Raw genomic sequence first — 18,492 nt, forward strand, 5'->3', positions numbered from 1 at the left:
TTTTTCGCAGAAGGGAGTTTAACAAGACTCATGGCCACTCATTAAAATTAGAAGGGCCATCGATAGTTTCAAGAAACTATTAGATAACCACCTGAACGACCGCAACATACAGGGATATACAATGTAATATTGACATCTAATCACACACATAGGTTGGACTTGATGGACTTGTGTCTTTTTTCAACCTCACCTACTATGTAACTCAATATTGAACCCTACAGACGAAGACTGGGATGCCATTAAAGTTAATTTGCGTGTAAAGGCAGTTGTCCCAACACTTTTGATAATATACACACACACACACACACACACACACACACACACACACACACACACACACACACACACACACACACACACACACACACACACACACACACACACACACACACACACGTATATATATATATATGTTTTAGCATATAAGATATGTTTTATTCACACATCTGAATGTTTAAAGATAAATACTTTTGAGAATAAGCGATTTTGTTGTTGTTTGCACTATAATAAGGATAGGTATGATTAAGTGTCACAAATAGTTGCTCTGCACTTTTTGCGTATTTGTATCTGTCGCGCTGATGCTTTGGCTTCAATCCTCTCTCAGTAGCTCACCCTGAATAATTATAAAGAAAAGGAATTTCCTGCTGCTTTTGCAGTATGCTTGTACTGGGTCTGTGACACTGAAGTCCCACACAGCCAGGGACCTAGCATTTTCATAAAGAGGTCAGCAATGGCAGCCCCCAAACCTCGCTCAAGATAGGTTCACTTTGGTCTGACAACTTAATCTTCTTCAAGTCAATTACCTCTACAAAATGGTGGACAACATCTTCCCATAAAAGCTGGATGGTATTGTGCAATGTGCAGAGTATTGACGTTGTGCAGAGATTATTGCTTTATCTTGGACCGCAGAGACGCAAAGCAATAAATACAGAGTGTGACCCATTAGATTGATGGGGTCAGTTTCTCAAGTGTTTAAAATCTAAGTGCTGCAAGAGCAGACAAAGAGCATGAGTGGGCAGAAGCCTAAGTGCATTTAGATACAAGGGAGCATTGCTGCGCTAAAGTCTGATAAGTGGCTGGATGATGCGTCATTGTTTACCACTTCCTGAAGATACAATTGTCTGCTATTGACATGCTTGTCCTCCACTAGTACACAGGCTATTTGTTTCTGATATGATGTGATGTCACTCTATAGTGTCAATTTTCTATATAAAAAGCTACTATAGTACTAAAATTATACAAAGACAATTACCAATGGCTAGGAGCTGTCATGGCGAGTAAATCAGCAATTTTTTAAGGTGACAGAATGGTAGCCAGTTTCTGAATGGGGGGGGCAGGCACAATCCAAGCGTCAATGGCATCTGTGTCAACCAATTAATTTCTTAAAGAGTACCCGTAGTCTACTTTGTCTCTCTCATTAATACCTTGTCATCCAGTCCCAGTTGGCTCTTCTCAACCTTTAACTTTCTGCTCTGTCCCTCACCCCCTCTACCCACTAACTCACTCACTGCCCAAAAGATTGCCAATCACTTCATAGACCAGATTGATGCAATATGTAAAGACACCTCCCACTGTGCGTACATCTTCCCCACTTAACATACCTGGCCTAACAGCAGTCAATACTCTCCTCTTTTGAACTGGCTACTACTGAGGAGGGTACAAATCTTTTCTCAGATGCCCACCTAACCAATTGTCCCCTACATCCTGCTCCCTCACAACTTCTACGGTCACCCTCTTATTCTATCCTATGCTCCCTCACTCACATCTTCAATCTCTCCTTCTCTAGTGGCACCTTCCCCTCCCCTCTAAAACATGTGCAGATCACTCCCATACTTAAAAAGACCTCACTGGACCCCACCAACCTGAACAACTTAAGACCCATCTCATTGCTCCCATTCACCTCTAAACTTAGAATGCTTAGTCTACAACCGTCTTAGCTCCTACCTCAGTGAAAAGAACCTTCTTGACCCCTTATAGTCGGGCTTTCACTTGCAGCATTACTAAAACTCACTAATGATTTACAAACTGTTAAAACCAATGGCCACTACTCCATACTCCTACTACTTGACCTCTCTGCGGTCTTTGATACTGTTGACCACTCGCTCCTTCTCAATAAACTCCATTCCCTTGGCCTCCAGGATTCTGCTCTATCCTGGTTCTCCTCCTACCTATCACAGCGCACCTTCAGTGTTAACTACAACTCTGTCTCATCCTCTCCATTGCCCCTTTCTGTGGGGGTCCTCCAAGGCTCTGTTCTTGGACCCCTTCTCTTCTCTATCTACACCTCCTACTTTGGCCACTTGATAACCACCCATGGCTTCCAATACCATCTATACGTCGATGACAGAAATCTAGCTGTCTACTCCTCACCTCACTCCTTCAGTCTCCTAACTTAATAACTGACATAGCAGCATGGATGTCGCACCACTTCCTTAAACAAATTCTCATTAAAACCGAACTGGTAATATTTCCCCCCGCCCGTGCTCCCCGCCTTTCCATCAAAATCAATAATGCAACCATCAATCCTTTCCCTCATGCCAGGGTACTAGGTGTAATCCTGGACTGACCTGTCATTTCAGCTCAAAATTCAAACGCTGTCGAAAGCTTGCAGACTTCACCTCGTAACATCTCTAAAATTCGCCCCTTTTTAAGAAATGAAACCACCAAGCTCCTCATTCACTCCCTTGTTATCTCTCGCCTTGACTATTACAACTCCCTTCTCATTGGCCTGCCTCTCCATAGACTATCCCCTCTTCAGTCTATCATGAATGCTGCTGCCAGTTTTATCCACCTTACCAACCACTCAGTGTCTGCCACCCCTCTCTGCCAATCCCTATATTGGCTCCCGATCACCCAGCAAATTAAATTCAAAATACTAATCACAACATACAAAGCAACTCACAACTCTGCCCCAAAATACATCACCAATTGTGTCTACAAATATCACCCAAATCGTCTGCTACACTCCTCTCAAGACCTCCTACTCTCAAGCTCCCTCGTCTCCTCCTCTAATGCTCATCTCCAGGAAATCTTCAGAGCCTCTCCCACCCTCTGGAACTCTCTACCTCGACCTGTCTGACTATCGCCTACTTTAGTTGCCTTCAGGCAATCCCTGAAAACACATCTGTCTGACAGAAGGGAAGGCATGGATTCTGTGTCTCTGCAAAGCAGGGACATGGATCCATGTTTTTCCCTACTAAAAGCACCTCCACCACAGTACATATACATGTAAACGCTGGTCAGGCACACAGTTAACCCTTTGACCGCCTCTGATGGTAACCCCTTCCCAGCCAGTATCACTCGTACAGTGACAGTGCATATTTTTTTTACCACAGATCACTGTATGAGTGTCACTGGTCCCCAAAAAGTGTGAAGTATAAGTGTCCGAACATCTGTCCCACTATAAGTTGTTCATCGCCGCCATTACTAGTAAAAATAAATAAATAAATAGAAATATCCCATAGTTTGTAGACACTATATATTTTGTACAAACCAATCAATATACGCTTATTGGGATTTTTTTTGTACCACAAATATGTAGTAGAATACATATTGGCCTAAATTTATGAAGAATTTTTTTTTTTTTTTACATTTGTTTTATTGGATATGTTTTATAGAAGAAAGTAACAATATATATATATATATATATATATATATATATCTATATCTTTTTCAACATTTTTTCTCTTTTTTTGTTTATAGTGCAAAAACTAAAAAACGCAGAGGTGATCAAATACCACCAAAATAAATTATTATTTTTGGCGAAAAAAAAGGACATACATTTTATTTGGGTACAATGTTGCATGATGCAACTGTCAGTTAAAGTAACGTATCCCAAAAAAATGGCCTGGTTGGGCGGGGGTTAAACCTTCTGGAGGTCAAGTGGTTAAATAAACATGCCTTAAGCTGGATACACACTATACAAATTTTCTGTAGATTTTTTCCTTCACAATTCCCAAAACCATATGAGGTCAAACTTTAAAGCCTTGTACATGCGATACGATTGTTGGCAGTGGATTGTCTCTTGACAGACTGTTATCCTTAAATCTTACCGTTAGTACGCTCCTTTAGACCATTGCTGTCCATTGCCACAAATGTTGGATGACAGGCTAGTAAATTGACGTCAGATTTTCGTATGGTCAGTACACAAATACGTCACACAAAAGTCGAAAGTACAAACACGCATGCTCAGAATCAATGCTCACCAAACACGAAATTAGCAAAAGGGGGCCCAAAGGGTGGCGCTCAAGAGCCGAAATTCACTGTAGCACGTCACTACGTTCGTGTTTGTGGCACGACAATCGTGTACCGTTAGAATGCAAGACAAGATCCTGGCACACGCTCTTAAGACAAGAATCAGACCCTCGGTTGGCCAACAATTGTACCGTGTGTATGAGGCTTTAGATTTTAAATTTATATGCAATCAGGCAGGTGTACCGTGTGTATGAGGCTTTAGAGCATGGGTCTTCAAACTACGGCCCTCCAGTGGTTTAGGAACTACAATTCCCATCGTGCTTGGTTATGTCTGTGAATGTCAGAGTTTTACAATGCCTCATGGGATGTGTAGTTTCACAACAGCTGGAGGGCCGTAGTTTGAGGATCCCTGCTTTAGAGTTTCAATTTGTATGCAATCAGGCAGGCCCTTACACTACATGGTTTTGGTAAATCTAAAGGAAATTTGACAACAAAAGTTGGGTAGTGTGTATGGGTCCTTAGTAGAGTGTAATCAAGCAACTGATCGCACAGCTACAGTCTTGCAGCACCCAGTGACCAGCAGGAAGGAACATGCATGTCTAAAGGGATGTCAAGGATGTGTTTTTTCATATAATGCTTGTGAAAGGGAGCTGTGATGTTTACAGGAGCTTGCCAGCCGTCCCTGTCACTAAACTTAACGTTACTATAAAGCAAATACCAGCGGCTAGACCCCATGATAACATCACTAGGTTTTAAAAGAGGTATTTCTTCCAAACGAAATAATGCATGTTGATCGGGGAGAAGGGGAGGAGCCTACAGAAGGTATTTAATGCGTACATTGTACCTCAGCTTAAAAGTGGCTATGCAAATACAAAGAACAATGAGGATTATGTAGAGCTCCTCACCTTGGCTTTTCCTCAAAGACGTCTTCAGGCAGTAAATACGGAGCATCTTTCTTCCTCATCTCTATCACCTAGTGCAGGCGAAAACATTAATTCCCAAACATATTGTAAATAAAAAAAACACACATGTGCAACTAGTTTTAAAGAGACAGGATCCATGGCTGTTACTCCTATCCTGACTTCACTACCATCAAGCAGGCATCTAGAGCAATTTGATCTGAACTCCATTCCTGCATGCTTGTTTCAGGACAGGGACTCACTAGATACTGGAACTTTCACTTTTGCAGCCCAGTTGAACCTTCCATTTAAATCAGCTAAACACATCCATTCAAATGCCTCAAAACAAAAGCAGTGCAAAGTCTTAATGTTTGTTTTTCTTTACAAAGCAGCCACAGTCTGAGTAGAAAGGTCTGTCCCCCTGCCAGCATGCTGCAGGCGAGGGCCACAGTCTGAGTAGAAAAGTCTGTCCCCTGCCAGCATGCTGTAGGTCGAGGATCCTTGCTCTCTGTGTGGAAGCAGTGGTCTCACTTCTGAAGTCCCTTTGCAGAGTCAAAGCTAGAGCCCTCCAATCAGGAAGGAGGGTGAGCTTTGCATTTTTGAGAGTCTTAGCTGTGACTCAGGATGGGGCATGTTGTACCTCTGCAGAGAGACCACAGCTCACATGCAGAGAACAAGGGTTTGTGTCTGCAGCATGCTGACAGAGGACAGGCTTTTCTACTCAGGCTGTGGCTGCTTTTTAAAAAAAAATGCACCTGGAATATGTTTAGCCAATTTTAATTGAAAGTCCAATAGGGTTTTAAAAATAAAGACAATGGTAGTTGCAGGGGTATAGGTGGCTCTAATGTTCCTGGGCCCAGGTCCCATAGTGTCAGCAAAGGAGCCCAGCAGGGTACACATATGTGAGGGTTGTCACTATCCCCCTTTAATAGCAGATCGTCCTGTATTTTACTACTTGTCTTCCCGGGTCTGCCCACATAGTGAACTAGCAAGCCGGGACCCAGGAGATCCAGGGTGATGTCATGAGGGAGGGACTAATGAGGGAACCTCAAATACCCATTGGTTGAGGAGGCAAAAGGAGGCGATGCAGCCTAAAGCTCATAGGCTGCACTGTCTACTCAGCCAATGGGTGCATAGGGAGCGCTGTCCATCACATGCATTAAATCTTCATCCTGCAGTCTTCCTGTCTTGATTCACATGTGGGATGGAGTGGCTCCAAATAGAGTTCCTGGGAAACTCAGTACAGGAATGGTGGGAACCCCTCATCATGGGCACAGCAGATGTGCAGACTAGGAACCATCTTTGCTCTAAGTTTTGGGTCTGAACACCTGCTGTGCCCATTATGAGAAGTTCCCACCATCCCTGTGCTGAGTTCCTGGGTCTGTACACCTGCTGTGCCCATCATTAGGGATTCCCATCATCCCTGTGCTGAGTTCCCGAGTCTGTACACCTGGTGTACCCATCATTAGGGATTCCCATCATGCCTGTGCTGAGTTCCCGAGTCTGTACACCTGCTGTGCCCATCATGAGGGATTCCCACCATCCCTGTGATGAGTTCCCGAGTCTGTACACCTGCTGTGCCCATCATGAGGGATTCCCACCATCCCTGTGATGAGTTCCTGAGTCTGTACACCTGCTGTGCCCAATATGAAAGGCCCTAACTGCATTTTTTATACATATTATAGAGCAGCAGTTGCCAACATTTCAGACCTCACAAACCACTAAATTGTCAATTTTGAATCCAGAGGACCACTAACATGAATTTTTATATGACTTATACACACAATGCCTTGGCTTTCACAATGATTACACTGCTGCCTTATACACACTATGCTCCGGCTTTCTACCACCCTCCCCCCTGGATATCACTGCTGCTTTACACAGACTCATTATTTGATCTCATCTCCTTATCCAGCCATGTGCTCAAGCTCTCTGCTCCCTCCCACAGTCTGATTAGTGCTACCATGCTCTCTGCACCACTCCCGACACATCCCTCTGAGTTCACAGGAGGTGGAACTGCAGAGAAGGCATTGGTATCAATGTGCGCTGACTGTATTGACTGTCAGCGTGTATTACGAACAAGACTGGAAACAACATTGGGCGGTGTACATCCGCCACAATGTTGATTTGCGGCAGAACCCCTGGGGACCACCAAAACCACTGGTTGGTGACCGCTGTTCTAGAGAATGTAACAGGAGGAGCTGGAGATTAACAGGAAAAGAGACAGAGGTGACACTTTGTAAGAAAAAAAAAAGGACTACCACTGCAGGAAGGAAAAGAAGTGATCTGATATCTGACCTCGTGAATATATTGGCAGAAGGCGGGCACTGTGGTGAGCTGGCTGATCAGGTTCAAATAAGCAGCGCAGAGGGCGTGCAGGGCACATCGATTGTATGCTGGAAGGTTGTCCTCATTAGTCAGGGCCAAGTCCTATAATACAAAAATCAAGCTTGTTTACATCACAAATACAGCCATTGTTTATTCCCAAGCTAAAATAATTGTGTTCTGATTTTTTAATACAAGAAGAAAAGAAAATTCAGTAAAAAAAAAAAGGACAATTTTAAAACTGAACTCCATTCAGCAGGTACTAAAGACAAAAATAAATGCAGCCCTGTAATCATTCATAATAATAATAATAATAATAATAATAATAATAATAATAATAGCAATTAAATGTACTTTTTAAATACAAGCAGTGTAGGTACCTGAATATGACCTTCCAGGTCCATTTAGTGCGAGTTCTATTTAGTAATACACATAAGAGCACCGTGCCTCAGTCCTCCTCTCAAGACCCCTCAACTCCGATCCAAGGAGTGGGCTGGCTCTTGGGAGGAGTTAAGCAAATATTAAAATACCTTAAAAGGTGGATATCAGGCGAGAATTAGACCCCTTTCACACTGGGGCGTTTTTCAGGCGCTTTAGCTTTAAAAAAAGCGCCTCTAAATCGCTTGAAAGAAGTCTTATCTGCAATCCCAATGTGAAAGCACAAGTGCTTTAAGAGCCATTTCACACTGCCAGCGCCCGAAAAACGCTCGTAAAAGCCCCGCTTAAACTAGCGCTGCTTTACCAGCGTTTTTCGAATGCTAATGGGGCATTTTTAACCCCCGCTAGTGGCGAAATAAAGAGTTAAAAGTGCCCACAAAGCGCCGCTGCCAAAAGCGCTTTGCAGGCGCTTTTTAGGCGTTTTGCAGGCGCTTCCCATTGATTTCAATGCGAAGGGGCGCTTTAGGAGTGGTGTATTCACTGCTCCAAAAGCACTCGGGCTTTCACATTGGGATTGCAGTTGCGGCTTCTTTCAGGCGCTTTACAGGTGCTTTTTTTTTTTAAGCTAAAGCGCCTGAAAAACGCCCCAGTGTGAAAGGGATCTCAGTGTGAAAGCACTCGGGCTTTCACATTGGGATTGCAGATGAGGCTTCTTTCAAGCGCTTTACAGGCGCTTTTTTTTAACACTAAGGCGCCTGAAAAACGCCCCAGTGTGAAGGGGGTCTTAAGGTCAATGGAAACTGTCTTAATTAAAAACGGAACACGACAAGAGTGTCCTCTGTCACTGTTACTTTTCATACTTACCCATGAACCATTAATTAGATCAGTAAATTATTCTCCGCCAATACAGGGCTTTCAAGTAGGAACCAAATTATATAAATTTGCGGCATATGCCGATGATCTCCTGTTTTTTATCACTCAACCACATATCTCACTGCCTGACCTACGCAAACTTTTCGCACATTACAACTATATCTCTAACTTCAAAGTAAACTATAAAAAAATCAGAAGCATTGAACTTAACACTATCAGGGAATAACCTATCTACTACATAGGATAATTGCCCCTTTAAATGGGAAGACAAGGCCATTTAATATCTTGGTATCTGGGTCACCCCGAAAATGGAATCAATATACACAACGAATTTTAAGCCACTTCTACAAAACATTAATCTCTTGCCAACCAGCCGCCGTAGTTTTACTGCGGCAGAATGGCATGGCTGGGAGAAACGACGTTACGTTACGTCGCTTCGACCACTTGGCCACTAGGGCCGCACGAGCACCACCGGAGGGGCACATGCATGCATGCAGCGTGTGCCAGGAGCTGATGCGAGTGCCCGGCAGGCGTGATGACCGCCGGGCTCCTGCGATCGCTCGTAACACAGCGAGAACCAGGATCTCAGGGGAGTAGAGACACATTGTGTGTTCATACCATGTATGAACACCGATCTCTCTCTCCTCCTAGACAATCCCCTCCCCCCTACAGTTAGAACACACTGAGGGAACACAGTTAACCTCTTAAATGTCCGCTAGTGTTAATCCCTACCCTGACAGTAATCAATGCATTTTTATCGCACTGATCGCTGTATAATTGTCAGTGGTCCCAAAAATGTGTCAAAAATGTCCGATCTGTTTGTCGCAATATCGCAGTCCTGATAAAAATTGCAGATCGCCGCCATTACTAGTAAAAAAAAAAAAATAATAGAAATACCATATATATATACCCTATTTTGTAAACGCTATAACTATAGCAGTTTTTTTTTACCAAAAATATGTAGAAATATACATATCGGCCTAAACTGACTGTTTTTTTTTTTGATAAATAATGTGGGATATTTATTATAGCAAGAAGTAAAAGATATTGTTTTTTTCAAGATTTACGCTTTTCTTTTGTTTATAGTGCAAAAAATAAAAAAAGCAGAGATGATCAAATACCACCAAAAAATCTATGTGTGAGAAAAAAAAGGACGTCAATTTTATTTCGGTACAGCGTTCCACGAACGCGCAATTCTCAGTTAAAGTGACGCAGTGCCGTATTGCAAAAAAATAGTCCGGTCATTGAGCAGCCAAATCTTCCGGGGCTGAAGTGGTTAATAAGCTTTTGAAGAAATGGTCCTTAAAATATTTTTTCCTGGTCTGGTAGAGAAGCCATAATAAAAATGACAATCATGCCTGGAATTCTGTATTTCTTCCAGACTCTACCGGTCCTGCTAACAGCGAGATTTTTTCATGCATTGAACTCCATGACTAGGAGATTCCTTTGGGCGACTAAAACCCACGTACCAACCTCATGCAGACTATAAGAACTGGGTGAGTCTGGAGGATGTTGCAGGGCCTATCCCGATAAAATACACACCTTGGATCGCATGGGAAGCATTCCGTACACAACTTAAAAATCATTCAACTGTAGGAGCCACACTAAAAATTACAGTAAAACCTTGGTTTGAGAGTAACTTGGTTTGAGAGCATTTTGCAAGACAAGCAAAATTTTTAAATAAAAAAAATTGATGATTGATGAAAATTGATATACAAGTAGCATCATGTCACAACTGAGTATAAAAGAGAAGAGAGGCGCCTCTAAGTGTAGCAATATGGTTACATTTAATGAAGGTACAAAATTTAGCAGCAAGTCACATGGTTGATGATTATAAGAGGCACATCTAAGTATGCAGGCATCCGGGGTAAAGCTGTCCACATAGACCATCCCCCGCACCGCCGGCGCCTCTCTTTTCTTTTATAATCTGGAGCTCCTGCTGGATTTTGCTTCTAATCCCCTTGTGGAGGCTTCCATTTGTGGATGGACATTTTATGGTTACACAACCTATCACATCGCTATAGTCATTTAATATGGACTATAAACTGAAGGATTTAAGAATAAATGGTTGTGGAACGAATCATCTGAGTTTTCATTATTTCGTATGGGGAAATTTGCTTTGATATACAAAGTACTTTGGATTACAAGCATGCCTGTATTAGAGAACACCAGCAATAAAGGGTAGCTACAGGTGTATACTGTGCTGGAGGCACACAACACCCACTAACTCCTGCAGATGCCTGTATTAGAGAACACCAGCAATAAAGGGTAGCTACAGGTGTATACTGTGCTGGAGGCACACAACACTCACTAACTCCTGCAGATGCCTGTATTAGAGAACACCAGCAATAAAGGGTAGATACAGGTGTATACTGTGCTGGAGGCACACAACACCCACTAACTCCTGCAGATGGCTGTATTAGAGAACACCAGCAATAAAGGGTAGATACAGGTGTATACTGTGCTGGAGGCACACAACACCCACTAACTCCTGCAGATGACGGAGAAAAGAACACACTGTCCCTGCCTATCTTGCTCTTTCCCTGCACGCTGGAACACACTACACAAGGCCGCCGTGCTGGCGGCCTTATATCGTGTGGGGCGTGTACTAAACGCCCTGAGCTATAATTGGCCACAGGCATCCTGCCTGTGGCCAATTATGGCTCTCCTGGCTGCTGGCGCTTTGATTGGCCAAGCATGCGGGGTCACAGAGCATGCTTGGCCAATCATGAGCCAGCAATGCACTGCGATGGCGTAGTGTATTGTGGGCCATTCGTGCCATACAAATTTGGTGCGAACGGTCCACAAAGTTCTGAATTTGCCGAACAGGTGAACGGCCCATGTTCGAGTCGAACACCGAGCTCATCCCTATTCAATACCAGCTTGCTACCTAATACACATTTCTAAAGGCCCAATGAAAAGATATAAGCGATCTTTGACAAGATTTCTACTTACAGCTAATTCCCAGATATTGAAAAAACTCTTTCCTTTCATCTCTTTCCCTTTTCACTTACCTTCCCTTTCATCTTACATGTACTATCTCTATTTCCACATCTATTCCTGTAACCCTGCAAGGTTACTTAAACTAAAACTTATAATATAGCCATAACATTTTGCAAGTTAAAACACATTTTTTGAGAACAAACTTATATAATATGAGTCCTCGGTCATGACTGGGAAACCCAGCTAGGTTACTGTTTTTTTTATACAATAAATGTAAAACGTACAAACTCAATCTATGATTATTAGAGCTATAACATAGCGGGGGGTCATTTACTAAAGGAAAATCCACTTTGCACTGAAAGTTCAATTGAAAGTGCACTTGGAAGTAAAGTCGCTGTAGATCCGAGGGGGACATGCAAGGAAAATAAAAAAAACAGCATTTTAGCTTGCACATGATTGGATGATAAAATCAGCAGAGCTTCCCCTCATTTCCGATCTACCCCTTAGATTTAGAGCGACTGCACTTTCACGTGCACTTTCAGTGCAAAGTGGATTTGCCTTTCGTAAATAACCCCCATTGTGTTCTTGCGAATTGTTATATACATCATTACGTAATATACAACTACGATTTTTTGTGCTACTGTAATGCTTTCATTGTATTTCAATAAAAACTTTATTGAGAAAAAATAAATAAATAGGCGGATTGTCTGGAGAATTGGGAATTCCTAGGCAGACTGTATTTGCAATGCAGATCGCAATAGAAACGGCCTCCATTATGAAAAAAAACCCTGAAATTTAATGAATAAAAAGTGCGTGTAGATGATGCTGGATGTCCTACACCCAGGAAATGAGGAACAATTGTCCAAGACTGAAGGGAACGCTGGAGGTCAGATTCAACCTAACCTTTAAGTTGACCTTAACACTCTATCTTCCCTGGGTGAACCTAACCCTAAATATTTTACAACTTCCCAGACATGTTTTACTTGCGCTATTGAGCTCCGTAAGCATCAGTATGTTTACAACAAACAAATACAAACTGAAATATTAACAGAACTAGAAGACCAGGGGACCCTACCCTCCATAGAAAAATGGGAACAAGACATGGCTTTAAAGTTAGATGAAATGCAAATGATAAGCGCAATATATAATTATGCATCAGATATAACATCTATAGAGGTAAATTACAAGTGCATGATACGGTGACATCTGACACACCGGAAAAAATGCACAAAATATATCCAAATAAATCTTCACAGTGTTGGAGGGAGTGCAACCAACTTGGAACAACATTTCATATATGGTGGGAATGCCCATAGATAAAAGAATATTGGCGGGGTATACTAGACTACATAGAGATAATAATGGGAGAGAAGATTCCTCAACGTCCGTGGAATTGTTTGTTCCACGGGACAACTAAAACAAAGAATCAATACAAAAAAAGCTTAGTACCTTTTTTTCTTAATGCAGCAAAAGCCCTTATCCCCAAAAAATGTAGAAAGAAACCAAGTACTAAAGAGTGGTTGCAGTAAGAAGACTATATTGATAGCATGGAATATCTGAGTAGTGGGGAGAAAGGACGGAAGGAGAACTACAGGGCAACCTGGAAAAAATGGAGACTGTTCAAAACGACAGAAACGTATTCTCAAGCAATGATAGAAATAGCTTAGGCAGAAATATATGAGGTCAACAGATCAAATGGGGAGGTAGGGTGGGATAATGGGATAGAACTGTTGTATGAGTAACAAATAATGAACGATAAGATGTATTGTATCAATATTTGTATGTAAAAAATTTTTATATAATAAAAGATTAAATTATAAAAAAAAATAAACAAATACAATCTCCACCTGCTGGTTGTATAGAAGATATATATATATACAGAGTATGTGAATGTATATATATATATATATATACACAGTGGTGTGAAAAAGTGTTTGCCCCCTTCCTCATTTCCTGTTCCTTTGCATGTTTGTCACACTTAAGTGTTTCGGAACATCAAACCAATTTAAACAATAGTCAAGGATAACACAAGTAAACACAAAATGCAATTTGTAAATGAAGGTGTTTATTATTAAAGGTGAAAAAAAATCCAAACCATCATGGCCCTGTGTGAAAAAGTGATTGCCCCCCTTGTTAAAACATACTATAACTGTGGTTGTCCACACCTGAGTTCAATTTCTCTAGCCACACCCAGGCCTGATTATTGCCACACCTGTTCACAATCAAGGCATCACTTAAATAGGAGCTGCTTGACACAGTAAGGTCCACCAGAAGATCCTTAAAAGCTACACATCATGCCGAGACCCAAAGAAATTCAGGAACAATTGAGAAAGAAAGTAATTGAGATCTATCAGTCTGAAAAGGGTTATAAAGCCATTTCCAAAGCTTTGGGAATCCAGCGAACCACAGTGAGAGCCATTATCCACAAATGGCGAAGACATGGAACAGTGGTGAACCTACCCAGGAGTGGCCGGCCGCCCAAAATTACCCCAAGAGCGCAGCGACGACTCATCCAAGAGGTCACAAAAGACCCCACAACAATGTCCAAGGAACTGCAGGCCTCACTTGCCTCAGTTAAGGTCAGCGTTCATGCCTCCACCATCAGGAAAAGACTGGGCAAAAATGGCCTGCATGGCAGAGTTCTAAGGAGAAAACCACTGCTGAGCAAAAAGAACATCAAAGCTCGTCTCAATTTCTCCACAACACATCTTGATGATCCCCAAGACTTTTGGGACAACATTCTGTGGACTGATGAGACAAAAGTGGAACTCTTTGGAAGGTGTGTGTCCAAGTATATCTGGCGTAGAAGGAACACTGCATTTCATAAAAAGAACATTATACCAACAGTAAAATATGGTGGTGGTAGTGTGATGGTCTGGGGCTGTTTTGCTGCTTCAGGACCTGGAAGACTTGCCGTGATAAAAGGAACTATGAATTCTGCTGTCTACCAAGAGATCCTGAAGGAGAATGTCCGACCATCTGTTCGTGTACTCAAGCTGAAACGAACTTGGGTTCTGCAGCAGGACAATGATCCTAAACACACCAGCAAGTCCACCACCGAATGGCTGAAGAAAAACAAAATGAAGACTTTGGAGTGGCCTAGCCAAAGTCCTGACCTGAATCCTATTGAGATGTTGTGGTATGACCTTAAAAAGGCCGTTCATGCTCGAAAACCCTCTAATGTAACTGAATTAGGACAATTCTGCAAAGATGAGTGGGCCAAAATTCCTCCAGGACGCTGTAAAAGCCTCATTGCACGTTATCGCAAACGCTTGGTTGCAGTTGTTGCTGCTAAGGGTGGCCCAACCAGTTATTAGGTTTAGGGGGCAATCACTTTTTCACACAGGGCCATGATGGTTTGGATTTTTTTTCACCTTTAATAATAAACACCTTCATTTACAAATTGCATTTTGTGTTTACTTGTGTTGTCCTTGACTATTGTTTAAATTGGTTTGATGTTCCGAAACACTTAAGTGTGACAAACATGCAAAGGAACAGGAAATGAGGAAGGGGGCAAACACTTTTTCACACCACTGTATATATATATCTTTATATTTATATATATATATATATATATATATATATATATATATATATATATACACACACATACAATTGTGCTCATAAGTTTACATACCCTGGCAGAATGTAGGATTTCTTGGCCATTTTTCAGAGAATATGAATGATAACATAAAAACTTTTCCTTCACTTGTGGTTAGTGTTTGGCTGAAGCCGTTTATTATCAATCAATGGTATTTAATCTTTTTACTTCAATAATGGCATCAGAAACCCAAAAATGGCAAAGAAATCATAAATTCTGCCAGGGTATGTAAACGTATGAGCACAACTGTGTGTATATATATAGTCAAATCCCTTCAACTGGGGCAGATATGAACCACATAAACATGCCACAAGACTTACAACATAACATAGACCTAAGGTGTGCCCTGGTCTTCTGGCAGGTATGCCAAAAAAGGAGGCATATCCAAGATAAGTAATGGATGATTGTGGAGAGAAATGTGCTGAGCAGTGCCCTGAAAAAGGGGAATGGGAGGGAGGGTATCGCGCACCGGAACCAACAAGGACCACAGGTCAGTGGCCTGCTTAAATACCCCCGGACTCCTCCCATAAATTCAGGCCACCATACTGGCCTTCTTATTTATGGTCAAAGCCCTTCAACTGGGCCAGATATGAACCACATAAACATGCCACATGACTTACAACATAACATAGACCTAAGGTGTGCCCTGGTCTGCTGGCTGGTATGCCAAAAAAGGGGGCAAAATACTCGGATAGGGTAGTACCTCTTTATTAGTCCTGTGACATTTATTGAGCAAGCTTGGTAAAGGCCTGTGATAAATTTTACCTGAGGGTTCGGAATGTATCGAGTGAAGCAGGTGGATTTCCACCTGTCCAACTTCTTAATGACATGGTCTAGTACGCCGTGCTGAGATGCGACCGAGGCTGCTCCGATCCAAAAGGAGTGACCGCAATACTGGCCGGGGTCAAGGCCTAGGTTAACCAGGAGGATCCCAAGGTGCCTGATGAACTGGTGCCACTTATGGGGCTAGTCGGAAAAGGCAGCAACGGGCTGGAGTTTGACTGGCTGGGTAGGTTGTTGGTCTGGAAGAGCTTGATGTCGACCCCGGGGTCGGCTTGTTGGGTTCTGGACACTACGAGGTGTAGAACGAAATGATCTTGAAAGCGTGCCACAGTATCTGGACACCTGGGACACTAAAGGTAAACTCGCTAGGCTGCAAAAGCCATAGAAGGCCAGGTAGATGATAGATGGGCGCTTGAATGACCAGGCTGGGTAGAAGCCCAAGCGGGGAACCTGAAAGGATGGTTGACATGTCCCTAAAGATGGCACTTATGGTGGGTGTTTGCAGTTGGCTACAGGCTTATGCTTCTGGATGGAGCGTAGGATGGATTTGACTGTATGGGCTGCGAATAAGGATGGCTTTCCAGGGTCCTGTAAGGACAAGAAATGCTGGATGCCTGATGGTGTTATGAGAAATGTTTGGGTCAGCTCTGGGTTTCTTCTGAAAGAATGAAGTAAAGTTAAAGCGAGACAGTGCATCTGCTGCGGCGTTGCACTTGCCCAAGATATAAATGTAGTGAACATTAAAGTGATGCTGCAGGGACAACTGCACCAGCCTGCGTAGGAAGGTCATGATGGTGAGAGACTTGGACCTGCCTTTGTTTATAATTTCGGGCGTCGCCTGGTTGTCTGTGGCAAAGACCACCGTTTGTCCTGTTCAGGTATGGCCCCAGACCGGAGCAGTGGGATATAGTTCGAAATGTGAGGATGACTGACAAAAACAGGGTATTAGGAGGTGGCCATGGTCATTCGAACCAGTGATGGCCAAAACTTGTAGTGAAGCCTGTGGAGGCTGCAGCATCCATGACTACCTGAGGTGACAGCTATAGCTGCTAGGACCAGCCTGAGAACTTGATCAGGGTCTTGTACCTGAGAGAGGAAAACCAAGACTCATGAAATAGAGACCTGAGGTATAATCCTCATTGCAAAATTAAGCATTCCTAGCAGGGATTGCAGCTGTCTCCTAGTACGCCCTTGTTAAAGGGTAAAGTTGGTGGCAAAGTCATTTGAACCTTTCGGTTTGATGCCCTGCCAACACCAGAGGGATGGCTCAATGGGCAGAAATTTGGATGCGTCTGAATATATGCTTTGGACAGCCAATCTCACGTGCCTATGCTAATAATGGCTTGAATAGTTAGGTCAACCGCCTTTAAAGTGCCTTTAAAGAGTGTGTGTGTGTATATATATATATATGGTTCTGTTAAGTGAAGGTGTAATAATATATTCCTCAAACACATCAACGTCATCGCATTTTTGGCTTATGGTGCCGTACGAACGCCATACTTTTTGTACTGATCACACTACCTGCACAGCGAGTACCAGTCGGACCAGATCCACCACCACTTCCTCAGTGGCCAATTCAATGCTGATCATGACAAGTAATGCATACAGAGCTTCATAGTGAGCCTGGACATTGCTGGGGTCATTACAGCTCAGGTAGATGTGCTGGTATAGCTGCTGGGAATGCTGGGAGAAAAGATACAGCAAAGTGAGGGAAACAGTCCATATGACAATTCACAGCATTGTAATAAATGGCCTTAATTAAGTGCATAGTTTCTTTCTTTCTTTTGTAAGTTGAAAATCTATGTTAATTGCACCCTAATACACGTATATTGCACTATAGAACCACACAACACATAGAGATCTGTACCTCTGACTCCCTCCATCTTGGAGAGGCATCTAAGACAGATACCAATTCCAGCGTTGTGCCCACCTTCCCTTGTGCTTTGCCATCCACAACCTGTGATGATGCTGCAGCCGGCACACTGTTGGAAGTCATAGATGCCCCTCCGATGTGGTAGGAAGTCTTGAGTAGAGCTCCAGCTATACCTCATGGGAACAGCTTAGTACGGTGTTTTGTAGAGTTTACATGAAACTAAAAAAATGAGTATGTAAAAGATTTTAAAAAATGAAGGTGTGGGGAAAATATTCAAATCAAGTTGCCTTGAGTTGGTTTCAACCCTTACCTGCTGAACGTACACTTTTATGCAACCTGACAGAAGTGGATCTTTATTCATGAGGCAACATTTATGCACAGTACACTCCCAGCACAGAGACCAAGCTGTAACTGACACCTACTTTTGTGAGATACCGTGGGGGTTATTTACTAAAGGAAAATCCACTTTGCACTGCAAGTGCCCTTGGAAGTAAAGATGCTGTAGATCCGAGGGGGACATGCAAGGAAAATAAAAAACAGCATTTTAGCTTGCACATGATTGGATGATAAAATCAGCAGAGCTTCCACTCATTTCAGATCTATCCCTTAGATTTATAGCGACT

General features: G+C 42.6%; 1 protein-coding gene across 3 annotated transcripts in view; it reads right to left on the bottom strand.

The window, feature by feature from the left end:
* EFR3B (EFR3 homolog B) overlaps positions 1-18,492 on the bottom strand; it is a 385,565-nt gene that overhangs the window by 35,734 nt on the left and 331,339 nt on the right. For all 3 annotated transcript variants that reach the window (XM_077489234.1, XM_077489235.1, XM_077489236.1), the window contains 3 exons: positions 17,518-17,679; positions 7,392-7,523; positions 5,100-5,167 (listed from right to left, as the gene is read on the bottom strand). In XM_077489234.1, the coding sequence (XP_077345360.1) occupies positions 5,100-5,167; positions 7,392-7,523; positions 17,518-17,679 (362 nt within the window). The remainder of the gene's footprint in view (positions 1-5,099; positions 5,168-7,391; positions 7,524-17,517; positions 17,680-18,492) is intronic.

Source organism: Lithobates pipiens, unplaced genomic scaffold, assembly GCF_037356315.1.
Source record: "Lithobates pipiens isolate NorthernLeopardFrog02 unplaced genomic scaffold, aLitPip1_a1.2 Scaffold_18, whole genome shotgun sequence".
Taxonomy (NCBI): domain Eukaryota; kingdom Metazoa; phylum Chordata; class Amphibia; order Anura; family Ranidae; genus Lithobates; species Lithobates pipiens.